At 31.5% G+C, this 23,010-nt stretch overlaps 4 protein-coding genes across 6 annotated transcripts; 2 read left to right on the top strand and 2 right to left on the bottom strand.

Moving 5' to 3' along the window:
- Positions 501 to 2,074, bottom strand: LOC109343419 (40S ribosomal protein S15a-1-like). 2 transcript variants are annotated; one of them, XM_019581694.1, is made up of 4 exons: positions 1,979 to 2,074; positions 1,738 to 1,875; positions 1,476 to 1,636; positions 501 to 892 (listed from the first exon to the last, which is right to left on the bottom strand). In XM_019581694.1, exons 2-4 carry the CDS (start codon positions 1,868 to 1,870, stop codon positions 794 to 796), a joined length of 393 nt encoding a protein of 130 aa, XP_019437239.1. In that variant the 5' UTR covers positions 1,871 to 1,875; positions 1,979 to 2,074; the 3' UTR covers positions 501 to 793. The 2 variants fall into 2 exon arrangements, with proteins under 2 accessions (XP_019437239.1, XP_019437245.1); XM_019581700.1 differs by having other exon boundaries at positions 2,006 to 2,023.
- On the bottom strand, positions 6,612 to 9,865 carry LOC109343382 (origin of replication complex subunit 5). The gene is made up of 5 exons (XM_019581627.1): positions 9,760 to 9,865; positions 8,384 to 9,215; positions 7,943 to 8,299; positions 7,070 to 7,385; positions 6,612 to 6,975 (listed from the first exon to the last, which is right to left on the bottom strand). The coding sequence occupies exons 2-5, from the start codon at positions 9,184 to 9,186 to the stop codon at positions 6,928 to 6,930; spliced, it is 1,524 nt and encodes a 507-aa protein (XP_019437172.1). The 5' UTR covers positions 9,187 to 9,215; positions 9,760 to 9,865; the 3' UTR covers positions 6,612 to 6,927.
- LOC109343372 lies at positions 12,054 to 14,184 on the top strand. The gene has a single exon (XM_019581616.1). It carries the CDS (start codon positions 12,329 to 12,331, stop codon positions 14,009 to 14,011), a length of 1,683 nt encoding a protein of 560 aa, XP_019437161.1. The 5' UTR covers positions 12,054 to 12,328; the 3' UTR covers positions 14,012 to 14,184.
- On the top strand, positions 15,770 to 19,360 carry LOC109343407 (TVP38/TMEM64 family membrane protein slr0305-like). 2 transcript variants are annotated; one of them, XM_019581675.1, is made up of 9 exons: positions 15,770 to 15,888; positions 16,028 to 16,089; positions 16,343 to 16,397; positions 17,224 to 17,322; positions 17,596 to 17,682; positions 17,904 to 18,020; positions 18,443 to 18,535; positions 18,912 to 18,942; positions 19,022 to 19,360. In XM_019581675.1, the coding sequence occupies exons 1-9, from the start codon at positions 15,796 to 15,798 to the stop codon at positions 19,180 to 19,182; spliced, it is 798 nt and encodes a 265-aa protein (XP_019437220.1). In that variant the 5' UTR covers positions 15,770 to 15,795; the 3' UTR covers positions 19,183 to 19,360. The 2 variants fall into 2 exon arrangements, with proteins under 2 accessions (XP_019437220.1, XP_019437228.1); XM_019581683.1 differs by lacking the exon at positions 17,904 to 18,020.

The raw sequence follows: 23,010 nt of genomic DNA, 5'->3' as shown, positions 1-23,010 counted from the left end.
AATATTAGCAAAAGAAGAAACCAATACCTATCATTTCCCAACTTGTGGACTAGATACAACTCTAGATCATTTAAATCTACTTACAAGTTGAGTTTCGGAGGGGAATGGAAAGAAACAGAAGGAAGCTTGGGATATATGAAATACATTTATGAAATGACTCTCAAGCCTTCACTTTCTCTCCAAAATTCAACTTGCAAACAAACCACTAAATATTGAATTAACCACAAATATATCATTGGCTCATTTAATCGTTGAATGATATTAAGGAAAATGGTTGCTGCTTATAATTCAAATCAATTCGTGTCATTTAATATACCAACAAGATGTTAAGCGCACAGAATGACCCGAATTGAATCAAATTTCTAAAACAGCTACTAAGAGGAGCAGCTAAAAGGGAAGCTCGACACCATTACAACCATCATTTTAATTAACAATTCCAAACAGAATGATATAATATTAAAACCTAGGAATATCCTTCTGAAATATGAATACCGATTCAAAGATCCCAAATAAAACCACTAAATGCAATATCAAGCATCGTTCTAGTTACCAATTTCTAATCAAGTACTTGCAGATTAAAACAACTTATCAGTCTGGCAGTACATGTTGATCTAAGGAAAATAATGATAAAGAAACCTGATATATAATAGTGACTCACTTAATTTTGCTGACAAAATAAAGCCCATCACAAAACAGCTCCAGCTATAATTGATAATACTTGGGGACTGGCACATCCATTACAACAAATGAGTCTCAAAATCAAAATCAGTGCCATCCTCGATAGAAAACTAGGCTAGTAGAAGAAGCCTAGGACTTTACCACCAACATTCTTTCTCCTAGCCTCTTCATGATCCATAATGCCAGCTGAAGTGGTCAAGACAATATACCCAAACTGCACAAGTTTTTAATCAAACGTCAGCCGGTAAACCATAACCATATGTATACAACAACAGAACAGAGTAAAGCACAATGGATGATCAAATGATATTGAGGTAACTCAATAGCAGCATTAGAAATAAAACAATCTTCTTGGGGTTGTGTTTCAGTAAACTATTATTTATTCAATAAACTAATTTGTAATTAGACTAAAGAGACTATCATCAGGTTATTAAAATAAGCTAAAAAGAGCTTATAGGAAGGTTATACAGCATTTTCATAGTCTATTCTTATATGCAGCCAAATTTCCAACCTATCGACCACACGCTCTACACATAAATTTCACAACATATACAAGTAATAAAAAACAACATAAGGAATTAGTCGAGCACATATGAACGATCACCATGTTCAAGTAATTCACTGATGTTTACATAACAATAATAACACATGTGAGTACAAAAACAAGCTAATAATTATTTGAAATCAAGAATGACCTGGTTTGGTGTCACATTACAGATCTAAAACCTCAGGTTCATAGAAACATGAATTTAGGAAAATAACTTAAAAGACAATTATATAGAAGACGATGGGGAGACCTGTCTAGAGGGGAGAAGCCTAGCAGTCCAACCTTCAATCTCTTTGACACCGACATCGAAACGAGGACTAATAACTCCACACTTGTTCAATCTCCCATTCAATTCAACCACAATCTTCCCAGCCCTATGGTCATCCACATACTCAAACTCTCCAATATATCCTATATCATATTGATTTTATAATATCACAAAATAAAGACATAAACAAAGGAAATAATTAAGAACATACATAAATTTAAATAAAAAATGATGAATATAATACCATGCTTCTGCATAACGATAAGGAATTTGATAATGACTTTAGAAGAAGGCCTAATCATAACTTGGCGTTTGCCTCTTTTCTCAGCATTGTACATACTCTTCAGAGCATCGTTCAACACACTAACCCTAACCATTATCACTGGAACACTTTTTTGATCAGTAATAACAAATAATAATTAAGCATAAAGGAATGTTAAAATTGAGATGAAAGGAAGAAATCGCATAGAATATAATAATCTTACCAAGAAAGAGAGAAGAGTGAAGGAAACGGAGCAGATGCAGAAGCGTTTTTCAGTTGAAATAAAAAACTCAGAAGTGTATTTAGGTTTTAGGGTTTAGAAGCCTCCTCATTGGGCTGGGCTCTAAATATGCCTCACCAACTCCTTTTATTTAATATCTCTTTCTAAATAAATTACAAGTGTAATATTTATGTAACTGACAATGTAAAGATGTATGTACTATCTATTCTTTATTTTGATTATTTTTTATGAAGAATCAATGACGATACAGAATGAATTGTGAATGATGCAATAAGAGTGTAAAAAGTTATTGCACTATCAATGTATACATTTTTGCTTATAAATTATTCTTCCTAACTACATAATAATTCATCTAAGAAAAATAATAAGATAATAATAACAATATTTTTCCCTTAATAAAAATAAAATAACTTTTTAATTAGAAATTAACCTCTTCCTAACACTCATAATTGACATAAGATATTAATTGATGATGTGACCAATTATGATATTCACAAATTATTAACTCAATTTTGTGAGAAGAAAGATATACATGTTCACACAAGCATAAACGTACATGTTCACAAAGGTAATTTTAGTTTTCTAAGCAAATGCAAAGAGTGAAACTATGATATGCTTTAATTCAAGTGATTCATAAAACATCTTATGATGCTATAAATGGTGGAACAACGATAATTTATTGACAACGATAATTTATTGAGTTTAATGTATTGATGATATCCTTCCACCACATTGTGGAGAACAAATAATGTATCATTTCCTGCAACATTTAACACATTGCTTTGATATTATCCTTTCTATTCATGTCTCATTTTTTTTCCCAGTCTAATTAAATAATGGGAATAATAACAATTTGCCAATAAAATTTCTCTTTCTATTAACTAAATACTAATAAGATATGTGGTGTATGCTAATCATTTAAATTAATCTAATATATCTCCCACTCATTTTTCCTGACACATAAATATACACATCTGCATGATGTTTCCCTAAAGAGAATGTTGCCAGACCTATACTGTTTAGTCTCTGTTAGTCACATCCTTAACTACACACATCAACTAACTTTGTCCATTTTACTTTTAAAAGACCCAACACATGGTTAGCCAACGTAGGATTTGTGGGATGGAGATCACCTGTTCTAAATGGTGTCTCATTTGATGTCTTAAATCAGTCAAAATGTTTCATTTTATTATTTTTTGTATTTAAATTTTTTATTTTATCTAGGTATTAATATATGATTAAGACACCATTTAGGACAGATGATCCTCATCCTGACTCACCCACCACCACCACCACCCTTTAACTTTCTTCTCTCATATAAATCTAAAACTTTGCAAAATTCCAACAGTTGAAGTATCATGCATGACCCCATCTTATTTATCAGTGCCTCAAATTTTAACTTGACCATTTAACCAGGACCCCATTGTAGCAGGATACATCACTAAACTAATCCCACAAGGTCCACAAAGATTAACTGAATGTGCTAAAGATCTTATCTTTGATACTTTCTGTTTTTAAAGATAAGATGCAGGAGCCTTTCCTAACCAAGCTTTTATCTCTAAACAGTAGACATTATTTGACAACCTTGTAAGTCACATGCTTGGCCTATTTGAGTTAGCACAAATTACCCTCCTCAAAGTGGCCCAAGAAGAGGTGATGATGTTGAAGTCCTTGTTTATTTTGTTATCCCTCTCATTAATTTAAACCATAGTTACATGATATTCGGATATCAGTACAAGGTTTCGTATCAATTCATCATTTTTTAACGATACTTTCTTTATGACTAAATAATATGTGGTACCTAGAGTAAATGAGTGTCACTATGATATGAACTTGTTGGTGATTAAGAAATTTAAAGATAACCCTCATAGTTTGATAAGACAATGATGTGATGAGCTTTAGCCACTATTTAAGATAAGGTTGGTGTTTTGTACTTGCTTATCACTTTCAAAAGAAGTGACATACAATCACTAATGGCCGGCATGATTTAACTAAGAACTAAGACTCTAAGACTCTAAGTTGAATTTGTAAAGATAGGGCACGTAACATTGATGTGAAATTCAAGTACAAGTGGAGCCTTAAGAAGAGGCTATGCATGTGTATTTGTGGATCCAATTAGCACACTTGCCAGGTTAGTTTCATCTTCGATAAATTGTGCTAGAATTGGAGCAACATGTGCAACAAACTCATTATGGGGAAAATGGGTAGCCAGGGTAGGAGATTTTCCAAGTGGAGGAAAATGGTAAGGCAACAAAGGGGGAAGCTTTATATTATGAGGGTGTGTATCTCTATGCTACTTAATTGGCATAAGTACTCTTAGCCAGCCACCACCACTTTTTTCTCTACTATTTTCAACTACCTTTGGGGTATCAATTTCATCTCTTGTTCTGTCGTTTTGACCTTTGTGCATCACCATTTTCAATGAGCTTGTATATCTAACATCTAAGAAATGTAATTTGAGATTGAAAATGGATCCAATAGTGTAAATTCTCCCTCTCTCTCTCTCCCCCTCCTTAGAACAACTTTGTTTTTGTGTCTGTTGTTTGTGCTGTCTTAAACAAGCAAATGCTAATAAAAGATATTATTGTCAAATCCTAGGTGGACTAATAATTGTTAACTGCATGATAATACAAAATGTTCATAAATGAAAAGAGAATCCATCCAACACAACCTGAAATTCAGGCAAAAAATAGTATAGATTAAATTAGAGTTCTATTATTTGAACTGTTGTAATACGACATGCAACAACATTCTTATAAGCATTAAAATTGGAGAGTAAAGAAGCTAAAATGTACTAAATAGTTAAGGTAGAACCAACTTGGTTTAAGTTATATATGTTTGATTCCCCTTAAGCAAGGTATCGGGTTTGAGTCTTATGGATGGAAAATATGTTCGCTGGAGGAGTTAGCCCTACATACTTGTAGATGTTCTCGACTCGAATAGGATTGCTTCCAATGCGATGATATACGTGGGAAACCAAAAAAATAGTTAAGGTAGACAGGGTAGGGCATGAATTGAAGCAAGTATTATTCATGTGATTTGGCAAGGAGACAATGTGACAGACACCTTTGTCATCATTAGTAGTGTGTAAGGGGCCACTCATGTCACCTGCTACCGAGTAAAGATTCTGAGACAAACGTCATATAATAACACACAAAATGTAATATGTAATGATATTTATATCCATTTGCTTATCATAAAATTACATTTTTGTCATTGAAAATATGAATAAAAACAATCAATTGCGATCCTTGTTCCCTCCTACGCGCTCTGATTACTCTTCACTACACATTCTCCAATCACAACCTTCTATCTTTGTATATATAACAATGACAATAACAAGTTATTATTGGTCTACATGGGTTACATTATCAAACTCTATATCTTTAGTTTCAAAGAACTAAACCTCTCTTTTGTATGATGGCAAGACAATCTATGTCAATGAGATTTTCAAAGCCTCATTTGATATTGCAGCGGTGTTCAAGGCACTTCCGGGAGCAGAAAACTAGATTTTATATAATATGGAGGTGCATAGTTATTCTTATAGGGTCGGAAGAGCGATTTTAATCAAAAACCTTAGTTTCTTAGTATGTGATTTCTATTCTGGTACACGGTTTGTACTAGTTCATCATTTTTTTGTTATATAACATGTCAGAATTAGAATTCAGAGCTTTTGTTTGATAATATTTTTCTCCGCTCTTTCTTATGCACATTTGTAATGTTATTTGCAGAATAATATTTTTGTTATATTGTTTTGGTGTTTATTTTGATGGGAAACTTCAGAATATTATTGTAATTATGAAAAATTATACAGTGTTCATTCATAAAATAAATAACCTTACCTATATACACTTTGCTTATAAATATATAACACCTACTTATGCGGATTTTAATCCAACTACGTAACCTAACTCATTAAGAATGGAGATTGTCTGAAATGAGCAAGAAAAAGTGCATCAAAAATTATTCAGAACAACCCATTTGTCCCTGTTGCTTTGATAATATCATGGCAAGTGAGAATTAACAAATATTTTAATGATGAATTTAAATAATTATAGAGACAATATGACGTAGGGGGTAGTTCTTTGATTTCTTTCCAACTCTGCATTATCACTGATAAAGGATCAATAATGATATATTAACGTTTCTCTTATATGTTAAGCAACTCATTGTATTCAGTATTCACGAGTGGATTACCAAACTTTTGTTTACCACGAAAAAAGAAAAAAACCAACAACGAAGGCAAGAAATTCATACTTAAGCTGCCTCTCACATGCAACTAACTAGTTCTAGGGTATTAATCATTTTCGGGATTCGTGGTTGCCCCTCTCTTTCAATAAGAGTCGATCTTAGGAATCTAGGCTTTTAATGTAACATAAATAAACCTAACATAAAAAAAAACTGCAGCACCAGACCAGCTCCAAGTTCATCAACATTTTAGTATGACTACTACCACTTTATAGTTGGACAACTCAAGCTCTTAAAAGTCATGCACGCCTTTTCATTCATCTCTTTTGCAGTTTCACACACGATTGTGCAGACTCTTCCATCACAAATAAAATATATGCAAATCTTAAAGATTGCCCAGATTCTTTATCTATTATAATTTTGGAACTAACAAACCATTCTGTGCTTTTAAATCAAATACACAATAACAAAGATGTTCTTTGGAGCAATATTGAAGATATGAATCAAACCTCATCAACTCAGATATTAACTGGAAAATAGAAAGTCTGTCAAACAACTCCAAGCATCACAAAGTTGCAACTATCCATTCTGCCATTCTGCCATTCTTTTCGAGCATTCTTAGGGGAATTCAGCTATTTAATGTTGATAACTGTACACCACAATAGCAGTTGAATACACTCTTGGCAGAGGTATCAGAAATTTCAAGCCCAAGCTTTGTGAAGCATCAATGTCGAAGATTACTATCATCTATACAAGTACTTCGATAACGGGAACTTAAGGCTCCTTGCAACCTGCTTAGTAACATTGGAGTATCATTTTTCGGTTCTTTTATACAAAAAATCTCAAAAGAAATTTCTTAGAGTATCAAGTGAGACGAGAGGTTACCTTCAAAGCCAGGTCTTCAGATATAGTTGATCTATACCGCATGGCGCCTTCGATTGGACAGCTTCTTCCTTTGTATATAAAATTAGCATTGCAGAGACTGGAAAGCTGCAAAAGAACGTTGTTCATCAGCCCACCATTGCCACCTTGAACTCCTAATCCATCACTTTTTTGTTCCTCCTCATCATACGGTTCTTCTGCAACTGATACAAGACACTGAAAGATGGCTAACAACCTCTCCAATGGGAAACTTCCAGGTCCTTTCATTAGTAGTTCCTCTTCTAAAGTTTCCTTCTTTTCCAACACTTTCTCAGAGGCCCTTAACATGAAAAAACAGAAGTCAGACAGCAAAAATAAAATAGGTTGTGCTTGATAAAAAGAGATATACTAAAAGGTGTCTTTAACTATATTATATAGATTAAGGCGGGTAATTAGTTTTCTTGATTTTAAAAATATACTCTAATATACAGTTTTACCCTCTTAACTATTCTTGGAAATTTGACAAACTTATTGTTTATCATTAATAAACAAAAGGAAAATAAGATAAAAAGCAATACATATTGCATAGAAATTACAAAGTGCCTTATAAAAATGATCAAAGAAAGCTTCTAGAATGCAACTTATAAATAAGACTACAGGGATTAATGTTTAACATCAGATACAAAGGGAATAACAAATCCAATCAGATAATAGTGAGAAACTTAAAAAATAATTCCTAGAAGACCAAAATGAAAAGGAAAACTACTAAAAAATCACAAAAGGCTTCATTTACTACACTAAGAAGAAATACTAAAGGCTGCAACCTGAGTACTAATGTCTCAGAAAAGAACATGCATGCTATTTGATGCCAAATAGGTATTAAATCACCATACTTACTTCCTCTTTCTCTTTCGATTATCGGATCCACCTTTGGCATCAAAAAGTGAAGCATCAAGAGTAGCAGGGTTTCTGGAGGCAAGAAATGCTGAAATAAGAAGATACTTTGCACTAGTAGACATATGAAAATCTAGCTCGCCAATTTCTTCAAAATGCTTCAGGTTATTGTGATTACCCTTCTGCTTTGTTTCTTCACGGGTCTCTACAAGTAGAGTGAATAGCTTTCTCTTCATGTCTCCAGTAGGAATAACTTCCTTATTGTTTAAAGGTTCACAATATTTTTCATATAATGGCTTTAAGGCAGTAGACAATTCATCAACTTGCCTAGTCATTCTACAGAAATGACTTAGAGCCACCCTGCATGAAAAGAAACAAAAGTCTTACTGTATGAGATACTGTAAAGCTGGAAATGGAAATTGATAAGGGGAAGAAGTGTCTTACTTCAGGAATGAGGAATACAAGTTCTGATTAGGTTGGTTTCTCAATAATATTTGACGAATATCACCATCTGTATAATCGGGAAAGTGAACGGGGATAGGCTCCACATAACCCATGTTAGAGTAAAAGGTATCCGGAGAAGTACTGCTAATAAAAATCAGACCCACCTCAGGCATCTTTAGCAGATCATAGAGATTGAACAGTAAGGGCAATATAGTAGAGCTCTTATCCCACTCCCTAACAAGCTGAAAATTGTCAAAAACCAAGTAGATCATATTTCCAATTCCCCTTTGTGTCTCTGACTTCTCCTTCAGATTGTTTATCACATTGGTCAGTGCTTCCCGAAGACAATTGACAAAATCCGATGGTCTTTCGCAGCGCTTTGCATTAGAATAACCATTACAAGCATTTTTTCTATGGAGAAGTAACTGATTCAGAATAGATTCGAACAAGATACGCTGATTATAGCACGTCCTACAACTAGAATAAACAAGAGGCCTATTAAGATGCCTGAATAACTGAAGAATGATACTGGTTTTTCCTGTAGAAGAACCTCCATACACAAACAAAGGAAGTATTGGTGAATTCAAAGGTCCCAAAAGGTGCGAGATCTGGAGAATCTGGCTACTCCTACCAGGAAAACTAGAAATTAAATCATCCAGGCTAATAGAGTCTCCTCCAACTAAAAGGTCATCAATTGTGAGAGGTCCAAGGCTATTTACTTTTCGATCAGGTACACTATTTGAAGCCGATGCTAAAGACCTGGTTGTTCTTCTAGGGAGTAAAGAGGCTCCATCCTTATCCATATCTTCCGACTGATGAAAATCTTCAACTTCTAATCATTGAGGAAATCATAATAAGAAATAATAATAAAAAAGATAGTGCAAGAAGTTGGAACCGCAATTGTTAAATTGTGGGGAGATCATATGCAAGAACGCAATGGTGACCTTAAAAGGAAGAGTGCAACCTTACAGAATATAAATAAATAATAAATCCATATTATTCAAGGCTCGAACCCATAATGCACTAATGATCGAGACAGTCTCTCCATTTGCCGGGGAATAACTGTGTACATATAGCCTCTTCAGACCCACTAAGTAGAAGTCTCGTGCATAAGCCGAATTATTATCACTTTTATTGACTCGTATAATAAAATTTTGAAATTCACTAAATGCAAGCAACGTCAGAGTTCTAAATCCTCCCTTCAGTGGCATAAAAATAAATTTGCATAATAGTGCCTCACCATATCTTTACCCCTGACATCCCAATATTCATTAATTTGTATGTGAAGTTTCTAAAGAAATGAAACTGAAGAAAACCATAAACCTTGAGTTGACAAAAATGAAGGAAATGGTTAACTAAAGACAGAAAGATGTTACCTTAAATGACAACTTTGGTTGAAGGAGGAATATTGTTGCATCGGTAGAAGAGGTAAAGCAAAACCCTGGTTCATGAAGATGGTTGATTTTTATACATTTATGTTAATGGCGCCAATATTGTGAGTGTTATTATAGTGGGTTTTGGGCCTAAATAATAACCACCATCTTAGTCAATGACCCAATGTTATGTTTCTCTAAATAATAATATCTGATTATCTCTTCCAATAATTGTTGTTATTAGGAATCGAAAATTTGATATTTTGACTTTTTTCTAAAAATATATTATGACTTTACATTACTAGACAAATGTTTTATTAACAAATACCACCCAAGATTTTATGTAAGAAAATTTGTGAAATGTCTCAAATTGTTGACTATAGATGTCAAGTCAACCTAATTAAATCAAAACAATTACTTTGTTTTTTAACAAATATTTTTAAATAATCACCAATGTCATAAATAGTTCAATTTTTTAAATATGGTTTATACATATGACCGATTTTTCTCAATCTTTATGATGGAAGTCGTTTGCGAGGGCCAACTTACTCCTTTTCTCTAGGATCCTAGATGAGGAAACCCGAGGAGAGCCACCGACTCCAAAGAGTCGAGCAGAAGAAAAAGGGGAGCTCACGTTCCTGGTTCCTCTATAGCTAGTTGAATCCTCTAGAACTACAAGAATTTTTAGTTAAAATGAGATTCTAATTCAACACATTTTGAGATCTTGAGAAGAGTTGCTATTTGGAGAGTACGATACTATGAAAGTGGTAAACTATGTTTGGAGAGAGTTATTCTACAGGATATATAAATGTAATATTTTAAATATATATATTAAACTGACTAAAAAATAAAGGCTATTATGTTTGGTTTGGTATTGCAAATGAGAAATAAGAGATAAATAACTCATAATATAATCACATCCGCAAGTTAATGAGTCGGGGTATTCATGAATTATTTGAGATTTATTTAATATAAATGCTCAATGAAATAGCATAACAAGTGAGCTCGAATTTGAGGCTAGGTTTAATAGCTCGTATATGATATTTATAATTTTATTTTTGCAAGATAACAATAACTTAAATGGACCATTTGTTTCTACTTTTATTTCATTTTTAGTGTAAATTATCTTTGTTAAAACTAGATTTTTATTTATCCTTGTAATAATGTCAATAAATTATTATAACGGAAATTCAACCTCTATACATTAATACATTTCATTGATATCATTTTATCTTCCGTTTGTAATAAAAAACGTTATAGAGAAGAGCAATCTTGAAATTAAAATTTACGTCCGTTCGATTCTAATTTATCTTCAAGTTATATTTCATTTGTATAGTAATATATATTAAAGAACATAAGTATTAAGAAAGTTAACTGTGATGTAATATTAAAAAATATAATCACATTTTACTAATCATGTAATTATAATATATAAAATGTTGCTATCCTTATAAATTTATCTTTCAATAATTAATATTATGACAATTTAAAAAGTAATTAATATGCAATGACAAATAAATAAGAGAAAAGTATAATCAAAGAGATATTTGTTAAATTATGAATACTTGTTTTCAAAGTCGTCTTGAACAACCAACGGACGACGTTGGTTCGAGTAGTATATGTTTGATTCCCCTTAAGCAAAGTTTCGAGTTCGAGTTTTGTGGATAGAAAAAATATTTGTTAAGCGATGTCTCGGGTTCAAGTGGTACCTACTACGTATGATTTTCGAAAGCAAACTTTGACCAACATAACAAATAAGTAAAGCATTTAATCTGATGCTTGACCAACATAACAAAATCTTCCTTAATTAAATATTAATTATTATTATTACTCTTAAATAAAATAATAAATAAATGATAAACTCCTAACCAAAAATGTGGAAAAAAGGAAGAATTACATAAATGTTAAACTCCTAACCAAAAACACATATTTAGATATAAACAGCCAAAATGAAGAATCCACAGCTGTAACGTCAATTTCAATTTAGAGGAAATTTATTATAGAATGTTACTGTCGTAATAGTTATGAAATCGATCAAACACGTGTAGATGGTATAGTTATATAGTAGTTTATTAATTAAACTACATACTAGTAAAATTAAATATATATATATATAATATATTAATTTTAAATAAAAATTGGTTAATATAATCGGTATAATTTAATTAAAAACCGATTGATATAATCAATTTTGACTAATTTTATCTAATTTTAACCACTATAATTATTATGACAGACAATAATATCTGTCACACTAATTACCATTCTAACATTAACCTGTAAGAAAGATCTTCCTCACTTTACTCTATGCTTCAACCCATGTGTAGAGAACACGTTTTAACAATCATTCTTCTTCCTTCAACAATTGCTTTCACACCCACATTGTCTTGTGAGTAACCCCATTATTTGTTGTCTTTTCTTACATTAAAGTTTTGTTTTTTTTGGTTCGGCAACAAAATTGTGTATTGTGCTTTTAACACACTGTTTTGAAGTGTTGTCATCAAAAGGTAACAACTTTTGATGCTGTGTTTAGCTTGAGTATCTTTTTGTCTTGTTTTTTTAGAAGATAGTGATGCGAGAGAAGGTAATAATTTCACCACTACTAAGTAAATGGCGTGTGTGGTTCATTCCATTGCTTCATTGGCATGTTGGGTTACTCAGTGCTTTTGTTTTGGTTGGAATGGTTGTTGTTTGGAGCATTGATGGTTGCACTGTTAAAAGTAGTCATGTTACTTTGCTGCATCAAAACCAAACCAATAATAAAACCATCTTAGTTTCCCAAAATCATGTAAAACCATTAGTTCTTAAAGGGAATTATTCAAGTTGGATTTCAAGTGAATTAGAACCAAACTTGACTTCAAATTTTCTAGCTAGATGGTTAGCTCATGGAGGTGAACCATGTAAGGATTCCAAGGCAGTGAATATTTCAATTCCTGGCTTGGATGGTGGGAATGTTATAGAGTTGTCGGCTGGAGATGTTCATGAATTTGTTTTTCAAGCATTGGATGATTTAGGGAAACCACATTGTTCGGGTGGTGATTACTTTGAAACTGATCTTTCAGGTGAATCTTGGAAATCTAGGCCTTTGGTCAAAGATTTCGGTAATGGATCTTACTCGATTTCGCTGCAAGTTCATCCTGATTTTGATGGTGTTTATAATCTTACTGTAATCCTGCTCTATAGACACTTTGAAGGCCTTAAATTAACCCCATCAAAATTTGTTTATGATCGTGTGCTTTGTGATATTGTGATCAGGTTCTACAAGAATAGTAGTGCTCAGTTACTAGAACTGCGTGCTTGTGAAGCTTCTGATTTTGAAAGGGATGTGTGGTGTGGAAGGTGGACAAGGCACGCCAAGAACGATGATTGCCCTATAGGTAACAATGGTAGGTACCGATGCCTAGCACCAAATTTTCCTTGCAAAACTCCATGGTGCTATGGTTCTTTGGGAATTCTAGAGAGTAATGGTTGGGTGTACTCAACACATTGCTCATTCAAGATGTATTCAGCTAAGTCTGCTTGGGATTGCTTGAAGAATCGTTGGATTTTCTTCTGGGGTGATTCAAATCACGTTGACACGATACGTAATCTGCTTAATTTTATTTTAGATTTACCTGAAATACATTCTGTCCCTAGAAGGTTTGACATGAACTTTTCAAACCCAAAAGATCCATCTCAAACAGTTAGGATTACAAGCATCTTCAATGGGCATTGGAATGAAACAAAAAACTATCTTGGTTTGGATTCTCTAAGAGATGAAGGATTTCAGAATTTGTTGAAGAAGTACTTTTCAGAAGATACGGTCCCAGACACTGTCATTATGAACTCAGGCTTGCACGATGGTGTCCATTGGCGTAGTATAAGAGCATTTTCTGGTGGGGCGAACTACGCAGCATCATTTTGGGCAGATGTTATGAAGACCGTGAAGCAAAGGGGGTTGGCATGGCCAAGAGTCTTTTATCGGCACACTATTGCAACAGGCGGATATGCAAGATCACTAGCATTTAATCCGAATAAGATGGAGGTGTTCAACGGCGTGTTGTTGGAGAAATTGAAGGAAGTTGGTGTCATATCTGGTGTGATTGATAACTTTGATATGACATTTCCATGGCATTTTGATAACCGGTGCAACGACGGAGTCCACTATGGAAGGGCTCCAATAAAAATGAAGTGGCGAGATGGCCAAATTGGGCATCAATATTTCGTCGATATTATGTTAGCTCATGTTCTTCTGAATGCATTATGTGCAAGGTAGCTTCAGTTACAAGACATTGTCTAAACTTCAACACTTAGCTTATAGGAGAAATGTGTAGGCACACACTATAGAATAATGCATACCTTATTACTTTCACCACAAAGGTCCTTGGATGAAGAAGAGTATTCAGGTATATTTAATCCACCATTTTTAGAATCTTGCTGTTTTTATAAAATTCATAGATATATTACTAATTTATGTATACATCATAATGTTCTACTTGGACAAATGGCTGGAAACATAGGCTATGAAGATGTAGCTCACTCCTTCCACACAAGTTTTTATACCTTTTGAGATACAATACAATGTTTTAATGAGAAAGACTTGCATGAATACGTATGTATGTGGATACAACCAATTAAATCTTGCTAACACATTAAAAGTTTAATTTTAATTAAAATTTATTCATAAATGATAGCACTAACAAACATAAATGCATTTATATCTAAATATGACATGTTATATGTATCTTTATACAAGTTTTTCTCTTGATACAATTTTCCATATCTTGTAAACAATACAATAGAGTGATTATTACATAATGTGCAACTTCAATTTTTGAAGTATTTTTAACAATTTTTAATTAAGTAGGAAATTTATGCAAAATTAATTAAGTAGTATTTGTTGTCACGTTTGACAACTATGAAACATGTTTCCCTCAAACAACTTTGTCAACTGAAAACCAAACAAGTCGATTATGTGTTTGGAATAACATTAACAAATCATGTTCAAAGTCAAACATACATTAACTAGCTTCTAGACATGAGTGTAAAACCTCAGACCAGGACACAGAGACACATTAACATGGTAACATTTGACAAATAATAACCACATCAAAAGTGATATTATAATGTGTGATTGATTGGTGCTGTAAGAAAAATTGTAAAAAAATTAAACTATTTAATCCTTAAATTTTTATTGAATTTTCAAAGAAGTTTATGTAGTAATTTTTTTTACAAGCAATATCCACTTTCCACATATTATTTTTTCTTGAATAAATATCCATATTTAAATAATTTTCAATTAGATCCCTATTACTTCTAAACAAAATAATAAGACTACTAGTATAAGACTATTAGATCTCGGAATGATCAAAATGTTAAATTTTCGACTTCTAATAATAATATTTGTTACAAGGAATAACCATATACCAAAAAATGATTATTTTTTATCCGTGAGGAATTCTCTTCTTAATATAAAAAAGATAAAGTTTCTATATGTAAAATCTGAAAACAACGATGTCAACAAAATTTTAGTTCCTGACGTTGAAAGAGAAAGATTGATAAACTTTTACGTGAACAAAATACTACAACTACCTTCGTTACTTTTTAGTATCTTTTTGAACAATAATTGTTATTATTTAATTGTCTTTTTGAAAAAAAAAAGTCAAGATGACTCTTTAGCCAATTAATTGTAGATGATAATTAAGAAATATAAATATGATTATTTATAACTAGTTTAATTAGAAAAGGAGAAAAAAAAATACATCTACCCATTATAAATAAATGATATATTAATTTTGTGTAAATCTTTTAATGTATATTATTATACCCTTAGACAAGTGAATATTAATTTAATAGTTTTTTACGTTGAGAGTCCATTATATATAATTTATTTATAATTATTATTGACTCTTAAAATCAATACAAATACTAGGTATAGTATAGTGTTACAACCTTAAAAAAGTAAATAATATAAACATGGGGAATTGGAAATTAGTATTAAGAAATGTAAGGGAAGAGTAGTGTGATTGTGTGTGTGTGTAATTTGAGGTTGGTGAAAAAATGTCTTTATTATCATCTTCTCTTAAAATCACTCTTTTCATTCTCCTTCTTCTTGCTCTTCTTCTTGTTTGTTTCACTCTTCCCATTCAACAGGTTCTTCCTTCATTCCTTCTATCATTGCAATATTCACTTTATCATAATCATAATATAATGCATTACAACCACTGCATAATCATAATCATAATCATAAGCATTTTAATTTTCATTTCAATCTTTTTTTTTTGCTTATCAGATTCTGCATGATTTCTTAACTTGGGTTGAACAAGATCTTGGCCCATGGGGTCCACTTGCTTTGTAAGTCTACTTTAATTGTTGACCTCTTTGTTATTACAATCTCGTACTTGTTATGCATTGATACTTGCTTCAATCTGTGTTCTCCCTTTAGTTTAGATTCTCCATATTCTTTCATAATCTGATAAGTCTTATATTAGTTATACTATAAGTTTGATACAAGTTTGTTATATTACATTGCCTGTTAATTCAATAATTTGGATAGCTTGACTTGAATGCATTAATTTATGAACTTATTCGGTTTGTTGATTTTCAGGGCAGTTGCTTACATTCCTTTGACTATCTTGGCAGTTCCAGCTTCTGTACTTACTGTAAGAATCTTCGATACCCTCGAACTTCCTTCAAACCTGATTAGTCATCTTTTAGACTAGTATAGCAATTTCGTGTTCTCCGCTGCCTGCATAACGTTTGTGACCTGTCCGCATTGACATTGTTTCTAAGATTTGTTCCACAATGCCTCGTTCGGTAGCTAGGGTAAGAGTGACAAGATAGAATAGTCTTTCATATGCTGTTATGTTCTAGAGTTTGGTGAGCCAACAAGAAAAGATAGGGCTATCCTATCTTGTTCACATAGTATAAGTTCTATCCCATGGTAGGAGCTGGGTTAGAAATGAGCAGGATAAGGTACTGCAATGTTTTCCTCTTATATCTCCGCACTTGAACAACACTGCCACCACTACCGCCACCACGTCAATGTTATTATTATCTGGTACGCACCAAACACTGGACGAGATAACCGCTTATCCTGCTCATATACTATTTTGCTCTTATCTTGGTCTCTATCATATATTGTCCTTATCCTTTCTTGGCCACCAAATATGCGCTAAAAGAATTGTCATGGTAGTTGTTATTATCACTTTTTCGGCATTTCTAAATTGAATTTGCCATGGGTCATCATTTATCCTGTTTTTTTTTCCTACTACAAATTTCTTTGTCTGTCCACTGTATAATGTATGTTCTGAGCAACAACCACTTCTTATATGATTCATATGTTACAGTATATAATAAAGTGAGTGTACTATAAACAGTCATTCATTACTGCACATCTCCTTTGCAATACTTGCTGGAGAAAAAACTTAGAAAATCAAAATCGTATATCTATTTGTTTAGTTAACTTTCCTGATCCACCATGTTCAGATTGGTGGTGGTTATCTTTTTGGGCTTCCGATGGGCATTATTGCTGACTCCATTGGTTCAACTGCTGGTGCTGGAGCTGCATTTCTTCTTGGTAGAACAGTAAGTTTTCCAATTTTTACATTTGAATGTATTTGTCAAATTAAAAATGTAAAACTTTAGTCTACTAGTTGCTACTGAGTAGTAAATTAGTGTTCGGTTTTTCTTGATTAGTAAAATATGCTTTTCTCTGTTGCTTCTTCTTCATGTACATGTTTCATAGAAATTCATCAGCTTTCTAGTTGGACTACATATTGGTCCACTTGTTTCTATATTACGATATAGTGCTTTCTTTCCTCCGAGATTATCTGCTCATTTGTTTGTCTACTTGTGCAGATTGGGAAATCATTTGTTGTTTCTAGGTTGAAAGATTATCCAAAGTTTAGATTGGTGGAAATTGCAATTCAGAGATCTGGCTTTAAGGTTTGTAGACGTCATATTAATCAAGAATCATGTTTTGAAGTTTTTTTGTCTTCTGGTGCTTATTGTCTATGGTTCCGGATTTTTTTATCTTATCTGTTCTTTGGGCATTGTTGTTTCCAACTCGGTGATGGTAAATCACCTGAGTCATGAAGTTATTTATACTTTAACATGATTTAAAAATATATCTTACTCTTTTTGAATTTCCTCATCTCTCTTTACAGATCGTGTTCTTGATTCGGCTCGCTCCATTAATACCATATAACATATTAAACTACCTCCTGTCTGTGACTCCTGTTTCATTAGGAGATTACATGCTGGCTTCCTGGTTAGGAATGATGGTATCTTCTTCATCCTTGATGCATGAATTATATATTGGGGACTTTAACATTGAATTTCTATTTTCATGCTTTATGATATTCAAAATTGTTGAGGGCTGATTTGGTTTCTTCATGGTAGTCACTTTCTTGCATTCTATTCATTAAAAAAGATTAGGAAAATTGTAGATGGGTTGCTTCGAGTAAGAGATGTCTTAGCATATGATCATCTGCATCAGTTCTTACTTCGAAAGTACGTTTTGGGAATTACATATATTTGGTTTATGTTCATTTTGTTTTAACTTCTCTCTGTGAATAAATTTATGGACAAGTTAAAGTATCCATTGGTATTACAAGTTTTGTTCAACTCAACAACTATGCATGGTTCCTTTTGGAATTCTAGTTATAGCAGTATCCTAATACCTTCATTGTTGTTATTGCTGCAGCCATTAACAGTGGCACTTGTATATGTTGGAACGACTCTGAAAGATCTATCTGATGTGACACACGGTTTGGAGCAGTTCTCAACGTCTCGTTGGGTAAGAGATACTATCCTTTATTCCTTATATTGACAAGCCTTTTAAGGGCTTTCAGCATTGCTTTATATTTTTCTTATTGATGAACATCCAAGACTTGGAGGGTGCAACCTATCGAGTTTCTTAGCTGGATCAAATACGCTAGCTTTTACCAACAATACGTTAATCTAGTAGCGTAAGACCTCACTGGATCCTCAAGTATCGTACTAAGCCAAAAGTTTGATTCTTGAGAGTGACACTTGTTGGGAGGGGCAACCACATACCCCGAAAGAGATTTGTTCCTTATCTATAGGGTGATGGGTAATAGGCTAATTTTATCTCATTATTATATCTTCAACATATGTGATTAACCAAATGTTTGTTTCTCTTTTGGATGCAGGTTTTTATCATTCTTGGCATAGTAATATCTGGTAAGTTAAATTGTTCTGATAAATATAGAATATGAATGTGTTGTTAGGCATGCTGAGTTTTATTTTTGGTTATATGCAGTGATTCTGATGATATGCGTTACTAAAGTTGCCAAGTCTTCTTTAGATGAAGCCTTGGCTGAATGTGATGAAGATATAGATGACACTACATCTTTGACTGATTTGTCTATTGAACATTCAATAGAAGATCCCAATCACTCTCTCTTATACAGTGATAGATGAGGCTGAAAAGTAGGGTCCTGTGTGTAAATTCTTTCCCCACACCCACCTTATCAAAATGGCTATGCTTTTTATTTCAAGCTTAAGCACTTGTGTATTTATTCACTTCCAGCATCAGAAACTCAGTTTGTGAAAATTAGTTAATCATAGATTATTAATGTCAACAATACCTTATTCTTTCCATTGGTTTGTACTTTTTACTTTGGATAGTAGATTATGACTTATAACTGTGCTCTACTTCGAACTAGGATCCTCTATCACCAAAACCTCATATTGCAAACAATTCTTTGAATGCCCTTTTATTACAAACTAAAGAGAAAAGAAAATCATTTCTTATTGTGGAAGGGGTTATTTACTCAACTTTGAGTAAATCAAAAGCAACCCAATAAAATAAAGGTGAGACAAAATCATGAATCTTTGAATGCCCTTTTATTTGTGCCAATAACCCTCCTTTTTTGTTCCCAAAGAAAGAAAAAGAAAAACCTATCCTTCAACAATTTGATAAAAAATTTCAAAGGTATACTTTTCCACTGCCATGTTGCTGAATCTTGAGGTTTAAGGTACCCCACCAATTCCTTGATGGAAGGGCTAAACAATATTCTGTTATTGTGTGAAGTTTCTAAAGTGCAACTCCACACTTTCTATTTTATGTTATTCTATGTTCATTATGGAGTTTCTATAACACAAAGACATGGGGGAAATGCATGGCTTTAGCATAGATAAGAAGATTCATACTTTGAAGTCAGGGTGTTCTAATAGAGTGAAATATAAAAGCATATATAAGCATATAGATATAGATACACTTAAGATCACAAATTATCTTTGTCAAACTTTTACGGCAAAAGTCCTAATATTTTATATATGTATTTTTATAAATCATTTAATATTTATAACATGTATTTTTATGCAAAAACTATACCTATAAACTTTAACGTGAGTAAGAAAATATTTATTTGAGATTTCAATTTCAACCTTTTATTATTGATGTCGTTAGTAATTCATGCTTGAAAAACTATCAATCATCTCTGAATTAATTGCAACTTTAATGATATATTAAAAGTGAACGCGTATAATTTGCTTGATTAAGTTATTCATTTTATCTTAACTATTCTGGTTTAAGTACTATAGGAATATCATTTTCATTAACGAACACAACCAAATAAACTTAGGTAGTAAAATAGAAGATGAATTTCTTGTACGCAACATGATGATTTATATTGAAATGTAAATATCTAAAAAAATTACTCTTAATTCAATGATCGATGAATTGAAGTCTTTAACTAAGAGTAACACTTTAAATGAATGTACATTTTTATTTAATATTTTTAATTATTATTATTATTTAGAATTAACATGATATTTTGAAACATTAAAACAATTATCTATTATTCTTTATATTTTTTGTTATTCAATTAATCTTAATTACAAATTATAATTGAATATCATTGCCCCTCCTAAACTAAAGTTCAAGATCCGCCACTGTATATAAGGCATATATGCCTAGTAGAAGTGGCAAAGGTGGTGAGAGATTGAAGTGTTTGTTGTATTACTATAATGAAAAGTGTCATCCATATATTTGGATTCATGACACAGGGTGTGATTATTCCTTGAGGATCTTAGAGATTATTCTAAGATCAGAATCTTCAGACATCATTCGAGAGGTTGCATATCAATTTGTAAGGGAATGTGGCCAAATTTCTGCTGAATTTCTATTGATTATGTAACTCACAACAATTCTGAATGACATGAAATAATACTTATTGATTATTTTTTAACAACAATTTCATTTTGATTTTATCTTATTTCTTGTACAATTTCATTTTGATTTTATCTTATTTCTAGTACAATTTCATTTTGATTTTATCTTATTTCTAGTACACTTTGCTTATTGGTTTTTATTTTAGTGTGTTTTATGTATTGTGTGCTATTACTTGTAGAGAGTGCAATGGTCCATGATCATGTGCTTACATGATGGGAAAGACATTTTATCTTTAACAATTGTCTTCCACTTAATCTCGCATTGTATTTATTTACTCCAAAAATAATAATAATAAAGTGTTGTATGTAAAAGAAGATAAGAGTTTACTCACCATTGGTTAAGGCAATAAAAAAGTACAAAAGAGAGGATAAAATATAAGCAAAAACTTGTGGTTAGCTTAATTGATAGGGTTATAGAACATGAAGTACAAGCATGTAGATATAAAACAGATGCATAATTTATCCCTCCCATCTAGAAGTTTACGGTTTTTATATTGTTAACTCATCATTCATCATTGATTTCTTATTATTTTTATTTGAGAATCAATAATAGTTAATAAATTAATAATATATGATTGCTGGCAGTGTAAAAAATCTTACTATCAGTGTATATATATTAAATACATTATGAGATTGTTCTGAGAGAAAAGAATCTAATAGTGGTGTAAGAATTCTATATACACTTGTCTTATTATCTTCTACTTATTTTTATATTCAAAAAATAATATAAATAAATAATAAATTATCTACTAATTATATATAAATCATTAGTGTGATTGTGCAAATTTATTACTCGTAGTTTTATTATATTGATTTATCATAAATTAATCAATAATTATATTGATTAATTATGTAGTAATTATATTGATTCTAATTTAAATTAAAAATGTTTCCTTAATCAATAAGTTATCTATTAATTTTTATGTGTTGTATGTTTGACTACACAAACTTAAGAGAACACTATTATTTTAATTAAAAAATAATAATTCTTTTTATTGTCATTCACTCATCTTTTATCATAATAACTCTTTACTATTTTCATAAGAATATATATATAATTATTAAAATGATAAAATATATTATTTTATAATGGTAAAATAAGTAATTTTGTATCGCATGAAAAATATCTAAAAAAGTTGGTATTGATAACAATTGTAGTCTCTTGCTAATATTAAATATTAGAAAGAATATGTATAGTAAACTAGGTATTTTTTATATTGACTTTTTCATTGCATTTCATCAGTCAATTTTTAGAGTTGAAATCCCCTCAAATAATAAAGAGATAAATATACATAAACAATAGGAAAAAGCAATATAATTTAATATTTTTATTCTTAAAATATAATACGATAAATTGACTCTCGACATCTTTTCCTACTTTTATGTGTCTTTGAGGTTTCTCAACACAAACCTAAGAAGGTATATTATGTTTTGCCTATGTATAGTTATTAATTATTTCCATATATTATACCAGTAACATTTTCCTCTCTTTATTATAATATTTTTCTATTTGATAATAAATATACAATTATTACAATGAAAAAGTATACAAATATTATAATGATATAAAATAAAAGAATTAATGTCTATTGAAAATTGAAAAGGTGAGAGTTAAAGGTCAGATGGAGTGTAGATCTAATTTAAAAAGATGAATGAAAATCATATAATGTTTGCAATAAGAATTATCATGTCAAAATAACTTACTCCCAATTAATCAAGTATTATTAAATATAACATTGTTACCTTTAAAAATTAATTTAATTTTTATTCAGTGCGTATTTATTAAAATATTATTAATGGTTATTGATGGTATTAGACAAGACAATAGAAGAAAGGTATATAAGATTTCAATGCTTATGTGTGAAGGATGGTAAAATAAGAAAATAATATAAAGAAAATGAGATAATGAAGAAAAAGGGTGTAATAAAGAGGAAAGAAATATAAATAAATAAAAGTTTAAAATCTATATATTCACATTTTAAAGTGTTTTACATTATATATATTTATCATTGATTTATAATACTTTATCGATAATAAAAATGTTATTATATTGTATAATGGGAATGAGTGAGA

This window comes from Lupinus angustifolius, chromosome LG01 (assembly GCF_001865875.1).
Source record: "Lupinus angustifolius cultivar Tanjil chromosome LG01, LupAngTanjil_v1.0, whole genome shotgun sequence".
NCBI lineage: Eukaryota > Viridiplantae > Streptophyta > Magnoliopsida > Fabales > Fabaceae > Lupinus > Lupinus angustifolius.
Note: the sequence above shows the minus strand (reverse complement) of the source record. Positions and strands in the feature narration are given on the sequence as shown.

Coding starts and splice junctions, on each gene's coding strand:
- LOC109343419 (XM_019581694.1), bottom strand. CDS start 1,870: ATGGTTAGGGTTAGTGTGTTGAACGATGCTCTGAAGAGTATGTACAAT. Junction 1,637..1,737: donor TATCGTTATGCAGAAGCATG/GTATTATATTCA, acceptor AATATGATATAG/GATATATTGGAGAGTTTGAG. Junction 893..1,475: donor GGCTTCTCCCCTCTAGACAG/GTCTCCCCATCG, acceptor AAACTTGTGCAG/TTTGGGTATATTGTCTTGAC.
- LOC109343382 (XM_019581627.1), bottom strand. CDS start 9,186: ATGGATAAGGATGGAGCCTCTTTACTCCCTAGAAGAACAACCAGGTCT. Junction 7,386..7,942: donor AATCGAAAGAGAAAGAGGAA/GTAAGTATGGTG, acceptor TTTCATGTTAAG/GGCCTCTGAGAAAGTGTTGG. Junction 6,976..7,069: donor CTGAAGACCTGGCTTTGAAG/GTAACCTCTCGT, acceptor GTTACTAAGCAG/GTTGCAAGGAGCCTTAAGTT.
- LOC109343372 (XM_019581616.1), top strand. CDS start 12,329: ATGCGAGAGAAGGTAATAATTTCACCACTACTAAGTAAATGGCGTGTG.
- LOC109343407 (XM_019581675.1), top strand. CDS start 15,796: ATGTCTTTATTATCATCTTCTCTTAAAATCACTCTTTTCATTCTCCTT. Junction 18,536..18,911: donor AGTTCTCAACGTCTCGTTGG/GTAAGAGATACT, acceptor TTTTGGATGCAG/GTTTTTATCATTCTTGGCAT. Junction 18,943..19,021: donor TCTTGGCATAGTAATATCTG/GTAAGTTAAATT, acceptor GGTTATATGCAG/TGATTCTGATGATATGCGTT.